We start from the raw sequence: 25257 nt of genomic DNA on the forward strand, positions 1-25257 counted from the left end.
GTGAAGGGTAGATTGTTCATCAGACAGGTTGCAACTCAGTTTAATATTTCCCAAAACCAGTTTTAAATTGAAATTAAACAGGCAGCTGCAAATGACACAAAAGCACAACTTTTAGAAACTTTGTGTGGGTAATCCATCCATCCATCCATCCATCCATGCATCCAACATCCATCCATGCATCCATCCATCCATATATGCATCATCAATCCATCCATGCATCCAACCCCCTCATCCATGCACGCATGCATCCATGAACCCATCCATCCATCTCTACTTTTCAGGGACCAGGTTAAAAACAAACAACTCCAGACATCCCTTCCCGGACACACCTGGAAGACCTCCACAGGGAGGCATCCTGTTCAGAAACTCAAACCACCTTCACTGGCTCCTTTCGATGCAAAGGAGTTGTTCTACTCTGAGCTCCTCTTATATGCTCCTCTTTCAGTTTGTCATGCTCGTCCCTAGGGGTGTAAATCACCAGTTTCATCCCGATACAGTTTGATTTCGATATTTTGGACAATGACAAGATTTTTTCCGATAGCACAAAGTCTACCATGATACGATTTCAATTCAATTCGATATGGGACCCAGGATTGATATCAGGCGATTTTGTGCAAAAATTTCACACTGTTACAGAAAAAAACTGTGTCTGCAATTATAACTATTATTATACCCTTTAAAATAGTGATCAAAATGTTTGGCCTGTGTTCCCACAACTCTTCTTACTTTACACAGGGGTCTGTTAATGTGGCAGATAGTTCATTTAGTTTATTCACTTTATGAGATTTAAATGAGGTAAAATATGTGGCATATGATGTTATATAAGGATTCTTTATCATTTTTTATTTATTGCAACCTTGATTTTAATAAATAGAAAGGTTAGACAGAATACTTGAGCAAAGTTTCATTATAAAAGACGTTCCTGTGATGCTTGTGATGGTATACAGAGAACAGCTGTCCTGCTTGAACCACGTTAAGTTTGAACAGCTTATATTTTCATTATAAATCTAACCTGAGACAGCGATGTTAAATAAGTGTATGAAGGAGATATGCAGCAGCGGACTTTTTCCTCTCTGTGTGTCTGTGGTCTGCTGCAGACAGCACTCGCTTCCTCAGCCATAAGGGGTGGAGTGTTTTTATCCGTGAACGATCTCATACGGCGGTTATATACAGATAAAGACGTAGATGTAGTCGGCAAACTAAAGGGAGAGCGCCGTCCTGCAGCAGCATCTGTCTAAAATATATCCACACAGCAGAGAGAGGAGAGGATATCTTCTTTTCCCTCAGCCGTGAAACTTTAAGCCGTGGCTGCTACTTAGTTAGCTTGCGCAGCCTGGGGCGGAAACTGACCACGGGCGTGCGGAGGGAATTTCAAAATAAAAGCGTAGCTTGAAGCATCCATTTAGATCAATGTTTTGACTTTCCATCGATCTGATTGGATCATCAATCAACCAATCGATATATCGATATACATCAATGAATCATTACACCCCTAATTGTCCCCCAAAGACAAATCATCAAGGCAGGGATGTTGCTGTCAGAGCTTGACACACTTTTCCACTGTCTCACTCCCATCTCACAGCAAAACTTCATCACTCTTCTTCCGTTTTGCTTTCTCCTTCATCTAAATTTGTGACCACTGCACATGCAGAGTGCTCTGTGCTCTCATTGGTAAACGCCACTGAGGTCATAAAACAAGACGTGGGAGGCAGGATATAAATCACACATACTAGAATTTCAGTCAGGAGGTCAGGAGCTCCACTATGACGCACTACACAAAATGAAATGACGGATTTTTGCAGCTGATGGGTTGCAAAATCCTACGGCTGTTGGGTCAGGCTAAAACTGTAAAGTCTGGCATGGCCTTAGGGCTGAGTCTGACCACCTTCCTGAGGAATCTTATCTCAACTGCTTGTATTCATAATCTCATTCTTGCAATCCCTACCCAAAGCTCACTACCAACATGGAACATCTGGCAAATTGAAAGCTCTGCCTTCTGCCACAGCTTCCTTCTCACCAATATGATGATTCTGCTCCAACCTGCCTGCCAATCTAACCCATGAAGAGGACTTAAAGATACTTCACTAGGAGTAAGGACTAATTTCCCGCCTAGATGGAGCAACCAGGTTTTAACAAAAACTATATATTTTCACCTTTTGCATTAAAAATTTCTCTGAGGTATTTCACCCTAAAAACAGGGAGGGAAATGTGATTCTAAGCTTTTGGACATTTGACAGAGATATCATTTGTACATTCCTCCTAATGACACAGATCTCAGTCTGAGGTCATTGCAATAGAAACAGCTGTTCTGTAGGTCTTCTGCTGCCAAAACAGAAAGTTTGCTCAAAGTGGAAAGGTTTAAAATATCACTGAATGAACTCTGAAGAGTGAATGAAGGTATGGATTTATCTGCTGAAAGGTGGAATGGCAGATAATGGAAATCAGATTAGGAGAAAAATGTGTTCTCTCCTGCCGGTTTCCTGATGTGAGGGATTTTCTGGGCTGAACTAGGAGGAACAAAGGTGAAGGTAGCATACCTTTTGTCATAAAAATATGTGTTTGGGTGTGTTAGTACATGTGTATCAGTGCTTTTGTCTGGTTTTGATCCGCTTAGACTTCCTAAAGCAGAGGCTGCAACAGTACACCTGTATCTCTGTCTGCTATCCTCTCTTTAACTTTTGATCCGCCTGCATCAAATGCCTTACTAACCAACAAAGAAAAATTTTAAATTATGGAAATATGCTGCAGTTTCAACCACAAAGGGGGAAAATGCTGAGTAGCAAAATGCTGACTGGCAATACACTTAGTATTACTCAATATTACAACCAAAGCTATTTAGTCAACATCCTGAGTAAATCATAAAGCTTTTAAAACGTTTGAGCAGAGAATTATTTGGCAATAACCATCACAGTGGTTGCATAAGACAATAGCTAAACCCACAAAGCTCTGGTGGAGATCTCACATAACATCTTCACGACCGCAGACATCAACCTCAAAAGTTACAATCTCTGACAGGAAGAAACCAAACAGTTTGTCATGACAACACTAAAATGACATCAATAAAATTGATGTTTTTTTTAATGGAACAAGCTTTGACTAAGTGTATTCCTCTCGGTTGTTTGTAAGCATGTGATCCCAAGTGTCCATTAGGGGTCAGGGAGTGGGGGAAAGCCGTTAAAAATTAATGGGAATGGAAGAAAATTTGCAGTCCAAAGCCCTAAATCAATCTAGATGCTGCAATTATCATTAAAAAAATTCTACATACATTGAGGCCAATCCCTACACTTTAGAAAACAGTGATTGTTTCCCCAAAGTTTAACTGATTTGCCTGGCGTGGAGCAGGTGATCACTATTACAGATTACTCAGTCCTGCAGACCTCCTAGCATCATCTTGTCAGACGAAGGAACACAAGAGTCTTGATTAGTCTTGTACTGAGTGAACAGGCTAGCTGGACCCCTTTAGAAATAAATGTTAGCCACTGTAGCTAGCTCCTGTTTGAGTTTCCTTTCCTCTATCCTATGTCGTTATTTAATCCACATTTAAAAAGGCAAACTGGTACCAAATGAAGCGCAGTTTGGGAGCTAAAAAAACAGCTCCACTGACCTTAGCTATATGATCCTGATCTCCTTAAAGAGACAAATTTCCCATTATAAGGACCAAGACTGGTGGCTCATCAGCTCATGAAATACAGGCCAGATCAGGGCGTAACGTGCTAAACCATGGCAAAACTGTACTGAACCAAACCAGACTGCTTTGTGAAAATCGACCATACACAAGTGGGTGTTTCTCTATGCAGAAATCACTACTTGCCCCCCAAGGGGAGATCTCCACTGCTGCCTGACAACATCTGCAAAAAACCTATATAGATGGCTGTGAGATGGAAAAACTGCATAAATATCAAGGTACCATTTTGATTGTTTTTATTTTTCTGTTACTAGAAATAGCAATAAAGGGGATAACTGCATAGCATGAAAAAAACAGATTCAAATTCAGTAAAAACTTTCTAAGATTTGGTAAAATAAGCCAAGCAAAAACCACCAGTACTGAGAATGAAGTCAATGCAAAAAACAACAACAACAACTACAACAAAAGACAACCCTGAAATACCTGTTTTGACATCAGATATAAACATTTGTACAGCCTGGCAAAAAATGAACTTGGTCTGAAAATAATTTCTTTTGTGGTCCACACCATTATCTTGTTTTAAGAGCAATTTTTATGAAAAAAGGCTAAGATTTTCTCATTAGTACAACATTTCTTCAGGACATTTCTGATCAGAGGATAGCGGTTTACTGATACATGCAGCCTGCATCACTCTCCATCCAGAGTTCCCTGCCTTACTGAAAGCTGTTTTTTTTAATACGGGCGTTCTTCTAATTTCTGAAGATAAACTGGAGACAAGGACCCCAACCAGAAGAGCTAAATGGAAATTTGTCATCTAGGTAAGTTTAGTCAGTATATGTTTACTTTATGAAAACATTGTGTCAGATGTTGAAGTGGAACACTGAGCTGAAAAACTAGCTCTAGATAAGTTTATTGCTGTTTCCTCTGATGAAGCCTGCAGACCCAAACAGCTGTTCAGATGCACTGAGGCGGAAGAGCACACAGACAAAGCTCACATTGCAAAATAGTGCCAAACACAGAAGCTTTCTGAGTGAAGAATAAAATGCTTTAAATTTCTTTGATATAGCGTACAGTCCAGCCAGCATTTTTACACTGAACAAAAACATAAATGCAACACTTTTGTTTTTGCTCCCATCTTTCATGAGCTGAACTCAAAGATCTAAGACTTTTTCTATGTACACAAAAGGGCTATTTCTCTCAAATATTGTTCACAAATTTGTCTAAATCTGTGTCAGTGAGCACTTCTCCTTTGCCAAGATAATCCATCCACCTCACAGGTCTGACATATCAAGATGCTGATTAGACAGCATGATTATTGCACAGGTGTGCCTTAGGCTGGCCACAATAAAAGGCCACTCTGAAATGTGCAGTTTTATCACACAGCACAATACCACAAATGTCTCAAGCTTTGAAGGGAGTGTGCAATTGGCATGCTGACTGCAGGAATGTCCACCAGAGCTGTTGCCCCTGAATTTAATGTTCATGTGCAAAAACAAAATTGTTGCGTTTATATTTTTGTTCAGTGTATTTAGCCCATTCTTACCTTAAATCCACTAAATAGAGAAACTAAACCCATCTGCTATGCTGTATGGCCTAACTTCTATTTGAAGGAGCAATGTTCATGTGTTCAAACTTTTAATCATCTCCATCAGTGTATTGAATGGTCTTGACATGTGTCAAAGAAAAGCATATTTTCAAATAAAATAGCTTTGTGTCACATTCCTGTTTATTGCAAAGTAATAAAACAGATGGATTACTGTTATGATTAAATGAAAATGAGGATATGAATCTATGCTTCTTTTGAGTTTTGTGTTGCAAGTTATGGCAAGAACAGTGTGCTCCCATTACCTAGGCCAAAACCAACTTCCTATCACCTGTAACCCATTAATAAACACCTAACCAGGGCTATTCATTAGTTTGGAATGAGAGCCACTTCCTGAAAAAGCATCCCAGATGAAGGGTCAGAGAGCTATCACATCACACATGTGTAATCATTTCTAAGGCTTCAGTCAATTAATTAAACAGTTTTGGATTGTCTCCTCCGAAGTTAACACAAGCACACTTTGACAGTGTCTGCATCTGTAAATGTCTTTTTCTTTCGCCTAAAATCCACACCATTGTTAGTGATGCTGATGCAGCTTTCTGTTGTTTTGCACAAGCCTGAAAAATGTTGTAACGTCTTGGCTCAAAACAGGGGGTCCACCCCTAAATCTTCTCATGGCAAAAACAGGAGCTAAGTGTGAAAGTGGTGTCAACACTGAACGAGTTGTCTTGAAATGTTTTCTTAAGTTTTATTCCTTGCACAGCAATATGTATGCATTATGTGCACAGACCTTGAATAAAAAGACATAAACACACACTTCTACTTGCATCCGCTGTTCTCTGCATCTACTTTTTTCTGGTCAGGGCAGACTGGCCCTGACATCTTCCTGAATTGGTTGTTCACACATGTTCCTCACAGCAGGAGACTATCCCTGCCTGATGGGAGGGGGATGGGGGTCTAAAGGGGCAAACATGATGCAAACAAAACAATACAGGGCGGCAGAAGCAGAGTCCAAACCTTGCAAAGCCATTGGGTGGCCAGGTTTAGTTTTTCTACAGTACACAAGAGTCAACCAGTCTGTGGCCAGTTTCATAGGGGGAACTCCAGCAAGTAAGAATAATAATAGCCAAAATGTCAGTCTGAGAAATATGCCAATTACCAAACAAGTATACAGTGAATAATGACATACTATGCAGTTCATGGTGTTACCTAGAAAATATATCACAAGAATAATTTGATAAAAACTCAAAGTAATGTAAAATCTGAGTAAATCTACCACAACCTACTTCTGGTTCATTGCTGGGGTTGATTGTCTACAACCCCAGCATATGGCTAATTTAGGTGCATGAATATACATGTGATCAGAGCTATTGAAAACTACGCAGCAAAATAAATGGTATGGAAGGATTATGAGTTAGTCATTGCTGGAGGTAATAAAGAAGCCATAACAAAGGGAAATACAGATAGCCGAGCTGATGCACTGATGAGGACTCTACTGATCTATCCATAGTGGATGCTTTTGTCTTCCTTTGGGACTACTCCAAATAAAGAACGATGGCTGTTTTCTACTGTTTTATCTGAGGTTACAGTTGAGATCATCAGTTTACAAGGACTTATCTGGGACATCTAACAGTAAGACACAATTTTCATTTGTGATGCTGAGTTTTACGGTGGTGTCTAGTTAACAGAACACTGATTAGGTATTGTTGGTACCTTCAGGGGAGGACAGCTGTTGTAAACTGCTAAGTTATGGAAGCAGCTAATGTGCTAAGAAGTTAACTTGGAGCTAACTGTGCCAACGTGAAACTAAGGGCTGTTGTTTGTGTTGTAAACATGGGCATATATTGTACAACTGACAACAGGAAAAACTCTCAATTTTCATTATGTTTGTTTGGACAGCTTACACAAAGACAAACAAAAGAACGTCTTTCTGCAGTCACTTCCAAGATCTGTTATATGTGTAAATAATGGGTTTTACTGTCGACTTGGTTTCTACTATCTAGGTTTTTCAGATTCAAAAATCTAATGTGTCCCCAACCTTGTTTTAGCACAGGCTTGAAGCTGTATCACAGTGTTTCTGTTTTTATACGTTTAATTGCTGTTAAATGCTGGTTATTGGTCACAATCTAAAGTTCCAGTAGTTGTTCTAAAATGCCAATATCTTGAGGACTGTCGGTCATTTTGGCAAAAGACAAAACAGTCTATAGAACACTGAATCATATAATACTGTAATGGTATTTTTTTTGTCTTTATGCTTCCTGTGGGTTGACGCAATCATAATGTCAACAAAATAGCAGAGAAAGCATACTGATGAACAGACAATGTAATGAACCTCTTTTATTATTTGCATGGAGATCATATGCACATGCATTCAGTCTTGGTCATGTGCTGGTCACAGGATTTGAATGCCACCTCTAAACTGCAAGTGTGTATTTCCTGCTTCATTCTTGCATCACTCAAGCTTCATATGCAAAGTTTACAGGGCACTAGCAGGGAAATACTGGTTAGAATCAGGGTGAAGAATTAGTCTGTTTGCATTCACACACTGAGTTCATCCTGAAGACTTCAGGAAGTTTTCTGGCGTGTTGTGCAAGTGTGTGATTTTGTGCTTTTGAGGTGCTGGAAACTATACAGCTAACTTATTACTGGCTTTAGCATCATATTGAGAAGATGATTACGTGATTGGTATCTATCTTTTCATGTATCTCCCCTGCCAAACAAGAGAATAATTGTTTTTTCCAATTGCGTAATATACTCCCTTTCCCAACGATGAGCAATGCTTTTCAGAAACCAACCACACTCATTCAAACTTGCATTACATTTACAGCGCCAGATGGAGAAATGCTACTGAAGCAAATATTTCACATGTAAACAGATGCATGCTGGAAACTTTAATGGTGCTCTCCTCACAGTCTCACTTAACCTGCATTTTACTCATGAAAGCGGATAGAGTGGACAGATGTATAATGAGAGTGAACAGCATTTCTGAGCTCTTTGTGTCTCTCCTACACTATCTGCCATCTGGAAACTCTATCAGCTTTAAGAGCAGCGCTTCATTTTTACTGTAATCAGCAACAGATCCTCAGCTGCAACAAGACACTAGATTTATGCCATTTGGGGTTTTTCCTAAGGTGACTGGATAACCTATAAAACTTAAATACTCCAATCTGTGCTTTCAATCAATCAAGTCTGAAATCTAACCGATGGAATACATGATATAATGTGACATATCAGTATGGCATAATGCCCTTTTATCACTGCACATTTATCATTAAGAGTAATGGACTTTCAACTGTACTGAAGTACAAAATCAATGTTGTTTTGTACTTTGGAGCCACTCTGTGATACTTCTCTCTACATCCAGCATGAATATGAGAACCACAGATTCAGCAGCACAAGGAAACCTTTTTTTTTCCCGGCCCAAAATGATGAGGAATGCAGTGGCTCAGCAGTCCTGCAGATATCCGACACCACTGTTGAGTGCAGCAGGAGAAAACCCCATTCATTTCCAGCTTCTGTATTCGTCTAACAGTGGATCCAGTATCAAAGCACAAGGGGGCAGGTATCCAGTCCAATACACACACTTCCAGTTTTCATAAAAACTGGGTTTCTATTACACAAGTGGGACTGGTTAGAGAGGTGGTGTGGGGGTAGAAAATGGCACAAGACCACTTTCAAGAGCTGGTGTTGACCTAAGGAGCAACCTCCTCCCTCCCAGTCTCTGAATGGAGCCCCTCATGGTCCGAATGAAGCCGTATAGCCCACGTTTTGTGTGCTGGTAAGCTCCACTGACGCAGAGACACAGCAGTCCTTGAGTGTCTGAAAGCCCACCTAGTTGACTGCTAGTTCAAATCAATGGTTGATTCTTAAGAGTGTGAAAGAGGGTCACCTATATAGCTCGCCAGACTGGTTTATGAACAGCATTGTAAGCCTATACTTCTCTGAGACATAAGTCAAAGTGCCAGCTACAAACCTCCCATTCAAGTTTCCATATCTTAAAATGCAGGATAAGGTTATTTTCCTGAGACCGTCATTAGTACTTCCTTTGGTAAGCTGAAAGAATGTGGAGGATGGGGATTACTACTAGTGGATAATGTGTCTTCCATCTGCTGTTGCACCACTTCAGCTTAAAAAAAGACATTTAACACTTGGAAGGTTTTCTGTATCATGTCTTTTTGTGGTCCATCGACAAGAATTATAGGCTTTTTCCTCTTTTATACAAGGAAACATGTTCTTGCTGAAACAGCGCATACCAGATTGGAAAACTGAAAAATTGAGCCTTTACAGGGTTCTGGGCTCAACACTGACCTTGTCTTAAGTCCTCCTGAACATCAGTCAAACTCTTGGCCAGTGGACACTGTACTAGAGGGAACCATTGGTGCAAAAATGTATACAGTTAATGCAGCTGTCTGCTGTTAACTATCTAGATGTCACGTCAACATTCACTTTTTATTTACTGAGAAATGTCAGTTACCAATCCAATAAAGTGTCTTGATATTTGTTTGGTTATTTTTAGGATTAAGGGAAATGTGAGCAGTCAGGAAAAGTCAAGTGGATGTGCCAAATTTCATTGCTATGTATTCAGAGCCAAAGACATATCAGTCTAGAACCAGTGTTTACACTTTATAGTTAAGGTGGCTGCCTTCATTAAATTCACCCTCCACCTTTGTTGTGGAAAAACAGAAGTGACTAAAATTCTCCTGCATCTCAACATTAAAACTAACAGCTGCATCTGGAAGCTGAAAAAGGCCTTGTCCACATGAAAGCGATATATTTCCTTTTCGTTTTGAAAAAATGTTCTGTAAATACAGAAATGTTTTAGGAAATGTCCGCATAAGCACACAACCACTGAAAACGACTGAAAACGTTGTAGTACAGTGCTTAACAAATTTATCAGACCATTGCCCAAAGTAAGGTTTATGCCACAGCTGCCCTAAAATAACAGCATTGGTAATTACCAAAATCATTTTTTTATGTTTCTGCAATGGTTAATACACCAATATGTAGAAGCTCTTTAACCAAAATGATATTTTTAATGCTAAAATATAATTATTATTATTGTTATCCATGAATTTTCTAATTTACTGATTTACAAAAAAACTGATTAATATGTCAAACTGATTAATGTGTCAAATTATAGTTATTTACTTGCATTCTTGAACAGAAAAATTAGTTTTAGTGGTTAAATGTTATGCTTGATTAATTTCTGACTTCTCAGAGAAGCCCAATGAGCTGGCTCAAATTTGGGTATAAAAAGGTGAATTCAGTTTGAAATTCCTCATTCCTGTTCAAAATGGTAAAACCTCGAGAGCTCACTGAAAGTAAAAGAGTCCGCATTAAAGCACTTCATGATGCTGGATGGTCTCTGAGATAAATATGACAGGTGGTCTAATAAATTTGTTAAGCACTGTATATATGCCAAGCCTATATGGGGTGCTGTAACGCTGCCACAGAAATGCACCAAAAGAGAGAGGCAGATCACAGGAAATTGCCATAAACTTTCTCCTGGTTGCTCTTCTGGTTGTTCTCCGCGGTGGATTTAAGAACATCTGGTGTATGCTGTTCTTGGTGGTGGTAAAGGAGCATCAGATTTTGCTGTAATAGCCATAATAAGCTCAATAACTTCTGCAGCACAAACATACCCCTGTAATCCGCCATTATGACAAAAAAACCTTTGCGTATACTCCTGAGTTCGTCTTCATGTGGATGGGGCCTAAATCACTTTACAGTCTGTCACCACAGTCTGTCTACAATACCTAACCACTTTTTCCACTCTGTATAGACGAATCCAGGGAAACACCGGAAGTTGACAAGCCGCCATTACTGCGGTGGAAAAAGCCCCTTAACTAGCATACGTTAGCATGAAAGCAGTCCGTAGAATCAACATAAACCTAAGTATTTTTGTTTTATCACGATAAAAAACAATGCCAGGGCAATCTGGGAGAAGATGTGCAGTTTTAGGCTGCCATAACAGCAGTGGAAAACTACAGCTTTTGAAAAAAAGTGAGTGTTTTGAACACAAGCCTTTACTTCGGGAGGAGTGTCCCTGTATGACACCTTATGGACGACACAGATTCCCGGACTGGCGGAGGAGAGAGTTATTGGTCTACGAAAGCAGTTTGTGGCTAATTAAATATTCATGAGATAAACACGAAGTAGGAGCTGGTTAGCATGCTAAAGGTTATCCAGGCTCACAGCAGTGAAAACAACTTCAGTTGATGGAGGGATTAACGACAAAAGGACAGCACTAAACTATCAACAAGCAGAAGACAACACTTAACTATTACTGAACCAGAGGGCCCATTTTTCTTTCTAACGGCGAGGCTACTCAAATTAAATTATGATGGCTGAATGTTAAAGTTTAAGGTGAACAGCGGTTGCAACTGAATTGATCAGCTTATGAGGACCAAAATTGTCAATCGGTGAGCAACATAGTTCATTTAAAATGCAGAGTTTTTTGTTGGTGTTTTGTGTGGAGGATATGTGGCTGTTAGCTGCTAATGATGGCTAAAAAGCTATGGGCTAACTGGGAGTTTACTGAAGCTACTGGTTGTTTAATGTGTGAAATGCAACAAAAGGCAAATAAGAAGCAGCTTGCCATACTTTATGATCTTTTCTAATCAACTTGCAAGCAAATAGATGGGATTATGTCTTATCAGTCATTTTTAAGTTCCGGTCATGTGTAATCTGTGTTAAAAGACGGGCTGTAATAACACGATCATCAGCTCGAGCTAAGGTTGGATTTGGTTTTTATTGTCTTAAACTCAGGTGGAATTTTGTACAGAAATATGTGGCTCCAGCCTTGCTCTTGTGAGACATGATACTGAATCAGTGTTTGTGTTTTTGTCTGTTGTGTTGCTGTTAATAATGGTTATGCCCGATAGTGGTATAGGAGTGAATTCTGGAGGTTGGTCAGTTACGAAAGTCTAGTGTGAACTCTGGACCTAATTTCACATTTTTTTTACATAATTTTTTTAAATAGACATTAGACATCAGTTAAATCCTTAATCTGTGAAATATAATTGAAGTCATAGCCCTCTGATTACAGTACTCTTGTGGTTCTGTAAGGTTTTTATTACAAACGTCTGCCGCTGTCACAGCTCGCAGATGGTAGTGGACACCGCAGTTTCACCGCAGTGATGGTGGCCGCTCAAGATGGCGGCAACCACAAACCAGCCGTAGGATTGGTCTATAGATCAAAACAGCCTTTCAGGACAGCAGTCTGACAGGCAGCATAAGTCTGTCAGTGCATTTACATGCACAGTTAAGATGAGGGGACTGAGAATTCATCACTGGGCCCAATGGGCCACAAACTGGGGCTGGAGAGAGACCAAGCTCAACACATCTACATACGTGTGTGTTGTTGGAAGTCAAACTCAAGCTCAAGAGCATTTCTTTTTAATCCTGGCTTTTTGATACACCCAGGGACAGCCTTTGGTTTTAGGGCCAGTGGGACACCCACAGCACAACGAGGGACTGGTGAAAACCCTACTCCCTGCCTGGACAGTACCCTAGGCCATGCTTACTTGCCACAACCACCCCGGACTGTGCTCTTAAGGTGTGGACTTTGCTATTACTCTTCCACGCCCATGGTGGTATGCAAAGTCATCCAAAGCACAACCTGGGTAGTGTAAATCCCCCTTCCCACCCAATGGTGCCCTCAGGGGGGATGACTTGGCATTACACCTTACCTCATTCTCAATTTCTGGCCCAAACCTCAAATTTCTGCACAGTATTTTATATATTTTGTTGCCAGTATACAAGCACCAGGGGAGAATCAATTTAATGACTGATTTATGTTTGCCTAGGTGGCCACTGTGGAATGTCTAGACCAGTTTGGATCCAGTTAAGATGTATACTGTACATGCAAGAGTAATCTGACTTTGAGATATCCAACTTAGTACAATTTCACTTAAACGTATAAGTTTACATTCATTTAGAAAGTCTGTTTTCCTTCAGTGGCTTGGATGGCCAGGTGGTTACGTCACACCCCATGAATGTGAGCAGCTTAGGTTCAAGTCTGGACTGTGGCTCCTTTCCCACATGTCATTGCCCACTTTCTCATCCCTGTTTCAGTTTCAACTGTCCTACTCCATAAAAAAGGCATAAAACACCTAAAATAAATCAAATCAAATGACAAAATCCTGTTTCTTTCAGACTAGTGCAATAACTCAACTTTTTGACAGAATGTTAAAGTACTGAGAATCAACGGCCCAGCAAAGGCTGACTGTATTAGAACAAGGCCCCTGGAGCTCTTCACAACCACACAGGCTGGTATGTTTCCATTAAGCTCAGTCATAAATGAACACAATAACTACACCTACCTTGTGCATTTGCATTTATTTGTGTAAATAGACTTTAGGTGTGTTTATGTATATTGTTTAATAGTAGCCACTTTTCCAGGCAATTTTGCAGAAAACACTTTGTTCTAAAGTGACTGGGTCCAAGGACAGGACCAATCATGACAAACAATAAGAAAGACAACAAATCAGAGGGGTGCGAGGTCCAACGGTTAAACAGTTCAATTTGGAAATCAAATTAGCAAGCACAAGATTCACAAGATAGTTAAACTTATTACCTATCATTTTTTATAAACACAGGCCTGAAATCCCAGTCTAATACTCTTTTAATTATAATAACGCCTCCCACCACAAGTAGCTGCTGTCACTTCAGTTAATGGCCGCTGACTTCCTGTAAGAGCTTTTCCCCGGCATTCCACTGGACGTAAAAATGAGAAGCTTATCGGTTAGCATGTCATACTAACAGGGCAGGATGGCAGTTTTTTAACAAGAAAATGTAAATACAGTGGCATGTAGGGTGTCAAGGGTTATATTAGTGTTTAACTACTCAGCTGAAGTAGAAAGAGGCCACGTATCAAAGCCCAATATTAATCTGAAAAGAGGAATGAAGGCATGCAGAGGTAGCTGCTAACTTTAGTCACGCTCTACACAGCAGATCAGGATCACATCATACCTGCTGACACAATGACCTTGGGATGAATATGACTGTTTTCTAAGTATTTTCTCCTCTTTAGACTAGTCTGTTAAATACAATTTAAATTGGCGTTTAGTCAAATAGGGAAATAGACGCCTGGGAGCATCCCTACTACAAATAATCAAAATTTCTTCCAAAGATAAATGGAGTTCCCAGAATAGGTTCTGATACCTAAACTTGCATATATGCTAATCATAAGCATTGCTCTCATACTAGCATGATAAAAGGTGTATATAATAAATGATTGGTGATGGATTTGTTTCCTGACTGGCAGACTCACCAAAACCTTTACTGATGGCTCATACTGACACCATTATTGGCATTGACATAGGAACATGTCTATAAACAGGATTTGCAATTGTTTCCATTATACAGATAAAACTTGAGAGCCCACTTTAAATTTAAGAAGTAAATTAGTTTCATGAGTAATAGCAAGCTCTTGAAGTACACTCAGTTCCTGGATAACTCAAAGAACCAGTCTCCCTAAATGTCAAGGTCCTGCTGAGCTCAGCCCTGAACAAAAAGAGGGAAGACATTATTATATAAGTACATTTTTCCATGTGAAGGTGAAGAAGACATTCTGCTCATCCATCATGCCATGCCGGGGGCCAAACCTTCTTAATCTGCCAGGATTCGGCTCCAGCAGTCTCAGTGGGATCTCTGCAAGGCAGTCAAACATCACCTGCAGGAAAACCCTCTACACTTAAAATTTGTCAAACTTTTAAATCAAGTGTTTTCAAAGGGGGGGATGAAGGGTCATTCTGCACAGAGAAGATGCTGTCTCAGTGAGTGACCCTTTCAGCTCTTCCGCACATTTCCCCCTACTCCACCCTGCATAAGTAACCTTGGTGGAGCTGTTGAGTTACAGTGAATTCTGCACATGGGTGGTGCCAAGGGGTCTCAGGGGAGCCGGTGGGACTGACGGATGTAGGCCGGTTCTCCTTAACAGACAGGCATTCCTGGGTTCCATTTGGCTACAGTAATTCATAGACTGATCTGGACTTGGAACAGGGACAAGTTAAATCCTCACTGGTCCACTGAGAGAGATTCTGCATACACGACTGGGCACAACACACCTAACGTTGCCCTTGAGGTGTAGGCAGCTACAGTAAGTACAACATTTCCAGAAGTGACTGCAAATTATTTCTCCTCTTCCGACATTCTGCTCCATTAAAGGGCAAAGTTTAAACCACTGCATACAAAGCATTTGCACTGAAGGCTGCTAGCTTAGCTTTTGGTCAACGTCTGTCCAACATAGTGTAAACTGAGGAGGCATCCTGGAGGATCCATTAAGCCATTATAATGAACCAACCTCTCTGAACCACTCACTTTGGCAGGAAATGGCTTTTTCCATTTTCTCTGAGAGTTTCTCTCCCTGTGCTACTCTCTACCTCTCCTCCTGAGCCAGCATCTCCCCCTGGCAAAGTCTCGTAAAAAGGCAAATAAAATAACTGCAGAGGGAGTGAGGACAGCATTAATAATTAGAGGACCAACTTTTGTTTTTGTCAATAATTCATTTTGACTTTGACAACACTTTAAACTATTTCTCTTTGCTCAGCAAACAGCAACACTTGTTTTATTTCCAATGAAAGCTGCAACCCAACATCAAGGGGCCATTGATTGATCGGTTGTTGATTTACCACATCCTACGCTTTCTTTAAACCCAACAAACCAGAAACCAGTATAAACTACTGTACAAACTGACATAAAGGCCACAGAGGACGCAGTCTGTAACGTCGAGCTAGTGCAATGGAAAATACTGCTGTGGCTGGAGACAGCAGGCTGGAAAAGTGGAGAAAGCTGAGCTCGCTTATAGGTCTGACCTAGATTCACTGCCCTGTCAAAGGCATATATTATCTAATCCAAGGTAAGGAAAAGCTGAAAAACTGCACTGGGAAGCATTCACAGCCGCAGTCTTTGGTACAGTAGGTTTAACAGCGGGACTTCAGTTTTAGGAGTGTCCTGAAAGGCAAATAAAACACAGAGCTGTAGTTTCCATTTCTAGATCTGTCGCTCTTATTCTCAAAGAGTTTCCTCCATGAAAAAAAAAAACATAATCAGAATCAGCTTTATTGGCCAAGTATGCTTACACAACAAGAAATATGAACCCTGTAGCTTTTCCCTCAGTGTACAGGAATTAAACATTTAACACAAAAAATAAATGGACTGAAAAAGTATAAAAATTAAGATTTACATATGTACAAGCTCTGTAGGTACTATTTATAGTATGTATAAGTCCATGTGCATTGGTAGTATTGTTGCAAGATGTGCAAAGGGTGCAAGGATGCTGACTAGACATGATCAGAGTATAAAATATGCAGAGATGTTGGCAGATTTACATGAGCAAGATACAATCAAGTGCAATGTGCATGTAAGGTAAGGCATTTTACCACAGTAATCTTTCTTAAAGCATTTGAGTTACAGTGAATAGATTGATTACTTGCAGCATACAAGCACAGTAAGTAGATTAGATTAGTAATTAGTACGTTAAGTACATAAGTTAATGCACAGATGCATTTGAAGTCAGGGACTTCACCACTGTGAGCTTTTTTTGCTTTGTTTGAGTTACAGTAAATCGATTCATTACTTACAGCATTTGAGCACCATAAAGATACATCTCAAAAAAATTTGAATATCATGAAAAAGTCCAATATTTTTGTCACTCATTTCAGAAAGTGAAACCCATATATAACCCTATACATCAGGATTTTCTAATGAGTGAATCTAAAGGCTTTGCAGGGGTTTTTGAATGAGTTTAGCTTTAAATAAAAAATGTCCTATAACCTGAGAATCCATAGAAGTCCATGCAACCCTTTTTATCCTTACAAATGTCATAGAAACATTCAAGCACCTCTGACTCAGCACATTCTCTACTAAGCAGCATAACACACATATCAAACTGTCAGACACCATTAAAAGGTTTGCACTTATCCTGGATGCTTAACCAAATGAGCTCTGAAATCTTCTCAGCACACACCTGGTCTTGTTAGTATTGGCAAAGGGACGTGGAGTGATGTCACCCTGCCAAGTGGAGCAAAATTCAGCCAGGCCTCCATTGCAGGACGTGTTGAGTTTTCACTTCAATGCAAGCTGTGCTGCTGGAAACAGTCTCCAAAGCATGATGCATGTGGGTGTGTGTGTGTGAGTTGGGGGGGTTATTTACTTCAGATCTCTGTGAAATTGTCCGTCAGTGTATAATAAAACTGTCAAATCGCCTTAAGATGTGTTTCAAGAAGCCTTGAGCTGGCTGCCTTTGCTTTTGAAGCTCATGACAAATCGAACCAAACCAGAGAGGAATGAATGAGCTTAACTGGGAGAGGCAACAAAATATGAGCTGCATCAGAGAAGAGGATGAAACACTGCAATACTTTTTATGGAAATTTAGCCACAGCAATAACACAGAAGCCTGGAAATCATAAATCTGAGATGAGACAATCAAAGTGGACGTGTTTAGCATTCTGCATGGATCATCAGTGCACAAATCTTAGCACTGTGGTCAGCTAAAATACAAAGTAAAGAAGGGGCCTCTTCTTAAAAGCACAGAACCATGCGGTTCAAGTTCATGGAGGAAAGCGCTCATATACGGCCCCCTCGATAAAAAGACTTCAAGGTGTTGGAATATCCGCCTCACTACGACTCCCCATCGAGCTGAGATCTTACTGAAGCAGGGAGTGAAAACAAATACACGAACCAGAAGGGGGGACACATGACACTTCAAAGCGATCCTGAACCGAGGACCCTCTTCCTTGAGGCCAGGGTGGCATGGCGTGTCACTCACGCCCATCATAAAACCCAAGTCCAAACGCTTCCCTGGTCAACTGCTTCCTCCTCCATCTTTCCTCTGTCTGAGGAACACATGAGTCCCATTACTGTTTTACTGTCTCAGCATGCCACTAAAGTTCAACGTCATACTCATGTAACCACCAGGCCTTTACCTAGGCGGCCATCTCTTGTGCTTTGCATCAATAGTAAAGGTGCTTGGACCAGAGGTGGAAAAAGGCGTCAATTGTGCTCAAGCAAAAGTGGTTTGAATTTATTCAAGTAAAAGTAAAATTACTGGCCTATAAATCAATATCAGTAAAACTAAACAGTATCATATTTAAAGTTACTGAATAGCTACTGAGGGGTTTTACAGTAAAATATGATCTTTCCTTATTGACAAGAATAACATGAGAATAGATCTCCAAACATGTCGTTCAGGTGAAGTCACACCTTTACAAAAAAGTAAAGTACACAGCAAAATCCCCAAAGTAAATTAGACCCATAAACATTTTAAAAGTGTCTATATTGGTCAACACTACATATAGTTAAACTACACTTTTGAAATACTTAAATGTTTTACAGTCACATAGAGCTACAATACCTCTACTCTGGTAAGGTGGATCTCCGCTGGCCAGAAAAAAGCAGCGAGTAACATCAAGGCAACGTACAATGATGAGAAATAAGCTCTATGCAACCTTAAGCAGCACCTACAATTACAGACAGGAACTCTAACTGAGTAAATAACTTCACCCATGGTGCAAATGTGTCTCACATCAAAAACAACAACAATCTACCACAAACACAACCAAAAGGATCACAGTGTAACTGTGAATGTTGAACAGTTAACACTCAAACACAGTTGTATAAATCACATCTACACACTCTGCCCAAGAGCATGATGGGAAACTTCGCCCGCACATCCCCTCAGATTTGAAATCACTATTGGAGGAGCTTCAATCAGCTGAACCAAAACTGGTGGATCAACAGTGTCAAATAACTCCCAACACTGAAAAACACTCAGAACTGAGTGAAAATTACATTTTGGGAGTTAAAATCAACTTTGCAATGTTTAACCCTGAGATATAATGACTCCAGTTTTTGCTGTGTCCAACACCTGTTTAGGGATGTCACAGGGAATCAGTCTCTCACTGTGTAGTCAACAGAGGTGGAAAAAGAAACATGGGTATTGTACTCAAGTAATCGTACACTTACTCTGGTTAAAACTTACTTAAGTAGATGTAAAAGTAGTGATTTCAAAATGTACTCAAAAAAGTACAAGCACCCCCCATAAAATACTCAGTTACAGAAACTTGAGAAAATGTTACTTTCCACCCCTGGCTTACACCTCAGTTTCAGTAAAAAAGTTTGTTTGACCGAAAAACATGGCATAAAACTATGGTATAAAAGGCTGGTAGCTCGTTACTACTGTACAAGCAGGTTTTCTTATGTCCCATCCAACCAGCATCTATTTTACTGCATTTTGCACACTTGCTGAAAATTGGCCATTTTTTGTCATCTTCCACCCACAATGGATGCACATTAAGCACATTCCTAGACTGTCACAAGCTTTATTTTAAATGCTGCTGACTTGTTAACAAAATGTAGTCAAATTTAATCAAACATACTGTAGAGCACATTCACGGCCCTCTTTGCTAACTCTTCCCAGAGGTTAAACAGCTGACTAAGGACTCTCTGCAGCTGGCATTTGTAAATGCGGCATGTCTTGCTGGCTTTCCATTAAAGTGAGGTGGAATAATTAATACAAGTCTGGAAGACATTCCTCTTGCTAGAGGCAACATTTTGGCCCGCAGCCTAAACCAACAGTGGGAAAAAACAGGGCTGACTGTGGGCCAAAGTGAGCCTCCAGATGGGGCTAAGTAACAGCTAGCAAATTGTGGACAAAAGAAGGTGAGAGGGGTGAGCTTGAGGAAAGGGTAGCATGTTTGAGGAGCTATCTGCTGGTGTCAGCATTCACACTGTCATCTGTTTGTTTGGCATTTCTTTATTTTGCATTTGTTTTGGTTACTCACCACTCTCGCTCTTCTCAATGACGTCGACCACCTCGCCCGCTTGGAGGCTGATTTCTGCAGGCTCTTGTTTCTCATAATTGGCCACCACCACGTACTGTTCCAGGAGCATGGGATCCGAAGCATCCAGACCTGGAGTTGACGGGAAAAAACATGCTGTCAGCCAGCTGCCAGCCATAGGTCCACGAGAACGACTGCCGGGCACTCGCTGTGCCATAGGCCACTTTGTCTATAGAGCTCAGCCAATCACAATATTCACAGGGCTCAGTGCATCTTCCTGAGAGTCTAGCCATAGAGCTGCATCCCCCTCCAGCCCTACAACACGGGCAATGGAGATCCAAGAGGATATTCTCTCTCCGAAAAGTGAAGGATCAAGCAGACAAGTGCAGAAAATCCATTCTGTGTTACAGAGGGGGCCTCATCCTTTTTGTCCAACGACGCTTGGACTTGGTCAGCAGATGCAAGCAGGCACATGAACTTAGTGGAAAGAGGAGAAGCAATAAGAAAGGAGGAGCTGTTTTAGTGGCAGAAAAGTGAGCTAAAGCCAGCTGAGGACAGGACAGTAGAGTGAGAGAAAGAAATGGTTTCCCTTGGAAAATAAACCATCTGCTAAAAAGCCTCCTTCTCCTCAGTTGGGGCTGGAGCTAGAGGAAGAGTAGGGGGGTTGTATACGCCAATCATAAGAGTCGGCACCAGAGGCCTTAAATAGAACCAGATGAAGGGGCTGGAGCTGTGCTCAGAGGGATGGCCCTCTGTCTCCATGAAACACTAGAGCTCTGACTGCAGCGTGCAGCTCAGCCAATGGAAATCTTCCCCTCTGAACTTCACCGAGTTAACCATATAAACACCAGAAGTGACTTAGTTGTTCACGTCTGTGCCTGCTTTCACAACATGGTCACCTCCATGTCTAACTTGTGTAACTTGTGTAACTACAGAAGTCCACTCTTGAGATGGGAACATTAAATTTTGTCACATTTATAAAGATAATTACAAACTCACACATTTTCTCAAGCAAGTTATGCTATGTTACCTGAGCCTGGCTGACACCCTAATTGTGAAAGTATTATTAAAACAAGCATAGCTGAACCATATGAAGCAGATCTAACAGGCGTCAGCTGGAATCCAGACACAACTCCAGCTGACTTTCAGTTCACACATTAACAAGAGCTCCTGCTGACCAACCAGTTCAAAGCTCCTAAGCTTCTGTCTGCTCGCCTCAGATTATAACTGTTTATATCGCTGCTACAACAAATATACACTTTTATGGAGGGTTTGGAAAGCTTGGAGAGATCTGCAAATATTGTGGAGATCAGGATCAGAATCTGCTTTGCTTTTACAGCCACAAGTGGCTTTAGAGAAGGAGAAAACTCAAGATATCTCAAGTGAAATGTTTTGAAATGCTATAAACACATGACTGTGAAGTATAGTCAGACAATGCAGATGAATAATCATATCTCAACCAGTGTTTCCCACACAATGATGCTTTACTTGGGTGTCATTCTGGGTGTCATTTGGCTGAACTGTAATAGTCTTTAATTCTGCACTTTTAATGATATTGATCCACAGTGCATTGCAACTTGTGTGTGTTTTATGCTTTATAAACGCCATTTAATGAGTGGTGATCTGTTAAGTAAAATGCAGTGACATACAATTGGCCAAATGTGTAACATCTTTCGGGCTATTACCAGCTGGGCTGTTAATCAGTCAACCTCGGAGGTTTCAAAGAGTACACAAACGGCATGATCTTCATTCATACTTGAACCAAAAGAGAGAGAGCAGTCAAAATTGCACACATCAGCGGGCAACATTTGGAGAAGCTGGTGGAACACCATGTGACAATGTGACAATAAATTGTCCAGTATCTAATTTATAAGAGTGTCCTGGCCAAGACAGACAGCATCATATTTTACAAAGTTAGATGAAATATGAAATAATAACAAACACAGATAGATCTATTCTGGTCCAGAGAGCAGGAAGGCATCAATCAAAGCATCTGCAAACTTTGCAGATGCATCTTCATCCAACACCTTCAGACCAGCCTGAGACAGACTTTTTCCTGTAGTAGATCCCAGGCTGCAGGAGCAACAGACCTGAAACTCCTTTAACCCATTCCAAGGTGGACTTTAGGGACAGATAACAAAAGCAAATCTTGAGAATGAATCACAGAGGAAGACAGGCTATAAGCACTTTTCACGTGAATACAGTTACACATGGGAAGACAGAGTATAGCCTTATAAATGAGGATTTGTGCATGATTTGTCTATGAGTGGTCAATTAAGGCTAGCCAGTGGAAATATTTCATTGTTATTGAAGTTGACTTATATAAGGTACTTGGCAATACTAGAGACATTCCCCTCCAGTGTTTTTAGTGAGTGTTGTCCCTTCAGTGGTTACGTGCTTGGAGAAGCTAGGTTATACAGCGTAAAAGACGGGTACGATTGCTCCAAGTAATTTAGTGAGTTTAAGATCAAAATGAAGAAAAACAATGTTGACAAAATTGTACACTATATTAAACATTTTTGAAGCTACTGGCTAAATGCTCTTCCGCCTCAGCGCATCTGATCAGCTGTTTGGCTATGTGGGCATCGTTGTGTCAGAGACATCAACAAGTTAAGCTAAAAATATTTATTTGAGCTATGTTTTCCCACATTAACCGCTGACAAATTGACAAGGAGTAAATACATCATACCAACTGTAGATTGTCTAATTATCAGCCATTAGAAGAATAAAGCAATAGCCATAAACGTTACTTGGATGAGAAATTTCCATTCAGCTGATGACCACTTAACAGTCACAGAGTCGCTCTGATGACCACTCAGCAATCACAGAGCGTCAGAAAATAGAAAATCAGAAAAAAGAAACGTCTTTTAAAAAGCTCCTTAGCCCCGCTAAATGTTAGATATCCTGCACTGTCTCTTTCTTCCATACTGTATCCAAAATTTTGCGAGAAAGCTTAGTGTGGAAAAAGCCTTACCTCATATGCAAATTTGCACTAGTTTTATTAGTTATTATTTACTGCACTAATTTAATCCATTTACTGTACTCAAAAGCTTTAATTGATGAAATTATTCACTGTTACTGAAATACTTAAAGAAGGCAAAGGGTAAAAGGCTTCCACTCATTTGCTCTCTGCTGTGAAAGAAAAGCAAGACTTGTCGCTGAAATAAGAACCCAGCCACAACTTGGCCTTCCTAATCAACATCATCATAAATTACATTGATATATAAATGATCTTGCCTTGTCCTGTTTCTCATCTGAAGCTGTACAAATGTATCTAAAACAACTGGATATATTTCCAAGCCCTACTGGAGACAGGAACTCAGTGTTATCCACAGGATGGAAAATAAGAGAAATTAAGCCCAGTAGATGGAAGTTTTAAGGCTTAGATAAGAACTGATAGAGACTACTTGGATCAAGTTGTTATTTCTCCAAAGAGCTGACCTGGCGACAGTCCATCAGACCTAAGATTAACATTTCTCTATTGGGATAATACTTCTGCATTTAACTCTTGAACCTAATTTGAAATGTCAAAGAGCTCATAACTTATGAAGATGAACTCAGCACCATTAGCATCTCAAATACTCAAACTGCCAAAGAGTCTGACACCACATTACTGTGGTCGGTCTGTGGTTTGTGAAGCTACATGTTATTTGTGCAAGATGTTTCGTCAGACCACAAGGCTGGGTGCAGGAAGACTGGAAAGTCCATATCATTTAAATTCTGGGTGTTTTTCTTCAAAGCAGAATATGACAGCGATTGCTTTAGTAACAGCAGGGAGATTTGTTTTGACCCTATTCTTGGACACATGTGGTTGCGTGGTTTGTTTTAAGTCATAGATCAATTAACAATGATCGGGATGGATGACCGGGAAGAAGAGATGACGCTATGTTTTATTGAAACTCTTTTGTGATTGATGTGTGATGAAAGCAAAACCATAGTCTTTCATAAAAGTAGTACAGTTGTTGAGTGTATTAAATCAGTCATTTCACTTTCATTGGATGAGTATCCTTACAAGTTTGTTTTACCTTTATGCCTTCCTAATGTCCCAGATTTAACTAATTGGGTGCCAAGGGTGAGAACTTTTAAATCAGGTTTGAGGCCTACTGTAACAGTAGAGTCTTCGCTGGATTCAGATATGTCCCTGTGTTTACCGAGTACCATTAAAACCAGAAACCTTGCCTTTTTTCTGTCAGTAATTTTGCTCTTCTCAAACCACAAAAATGGATTTTTTCCAGTTTTGTCTTGTTATTTGGAGATAAATCTCACATTAAAGTTGACTAATGATCAATCACAAATCATATTTCATATCATACAAAATGGCAAATAAACATGCCAACGTTATAATTTGAAGGTGGATGGACATAAGAGTAAAACTTCATAAAAACATAATTTATGTCAAATGATGTGAATGAAGGTTTTTTTCAAAAGTTCCCTTTCAACTGCTGCTGTGAGGGAACAGTAAATCGTAGACCTGTGGTGAGTGAGTAAAGACTTTGTCAGCAAAGTCAATAGTCCCTGCAAAACAAAAGCAAATATTTCAGCCTCGTTCAGGAAATGAAATGTTTTGCAACAGCAGGAAGACAGAGCCAGAACAAGGAGAACATGTGTGAGGAAAAAAGGATGGGAAATAGCCTCAGACAGGATACAGGACTTATTTCAAATGAACTATGTGCAAAGAGAGAGGTGTGTGAAATGGGCTACATAAATCAATATATATGACAGTTTCAACAGAACGCAGCAGCCTTGTAAATGATTGTAAATTACTCAGTTATTACCTGACATGTTAGTTCACAAGGCAAACAAGTTACATTACCAAGGGGGTCTCAAGCCACAAGGGTCAGAGGAGAAAGTTGGCTAAGTAATTTGAACATACATTAAATCAGATTTCGCAAAACAAACGTGCAAAAAGTTCAGTTTATCTCTAAGATAAAGAGCCAGTTACAGAAAACATCCTTAAAACTTTGAGTGAGCACAGAAGCCCATATGTCTAGCTTAATATAAGCTAACGGCTAAACAGCTGAAGTCATCGGCTGAATTCAGTTGACTGAAAGAAAGGTATAAGCAAGAAAGAAATGTTGACTAAAGCAGCTAAACTCTTTAAATGTACATGTAAAAAAAATACGGACCTAAATAAATTTTTAAAAATGTACAAAATTTTAACTTAAGTGAAGAATAATACTGAGATAGTGACCTGTAATGATGAGTGTTGACTATGTTAGCTAAGTGTAGCCTACCTGCTAAATGATTAGACTATTTTGATTAAACTGTTGAAGTTGTTGGTAAACTGCTATCACAACAGGGTCAGA

At 40.1% G+C, this 25257-nt stretch overlaps 1 protein-coding gene across 2 annotated transcripts in view; it reads right to left on the reverse strand.

Moving 5' to 3' along the window:
- The window catches only part of LOC121511219 (SH3 and PX domain-containing protein 2A-like), a 105161-nt gene that overhangs the window by 21810 nt on the left and 58094 nt on the right, over positions 1-25257 (reverse strand). For both annotated transcript variants that reach the window (XM_041789818.1, XM_041789817.1), the window contains exon 7: positions 19955-20083. In XM_041789818.1, coding sequence (XP_041645752.1) covers positions 19955-20083 — 129 coding nt within the window. The remainder of the gene's footprint in view (positions 1-19954; positions 20084-25257) is intronic.

Source organism: Cheilinus undulatus, linkage group 6 (genome assembly GCF_018320785.1).
Source record: "Cheilinus undulatus linkage group 6, ASM1832078v1, whole genome shotgun sequence".
NCBI classification, from domain to species: Eukaryota; Metazoa; Chordata; class Actinopteri; order Labriformes; family Labridae; genus Cheilinus; species Cheilinus undulatus.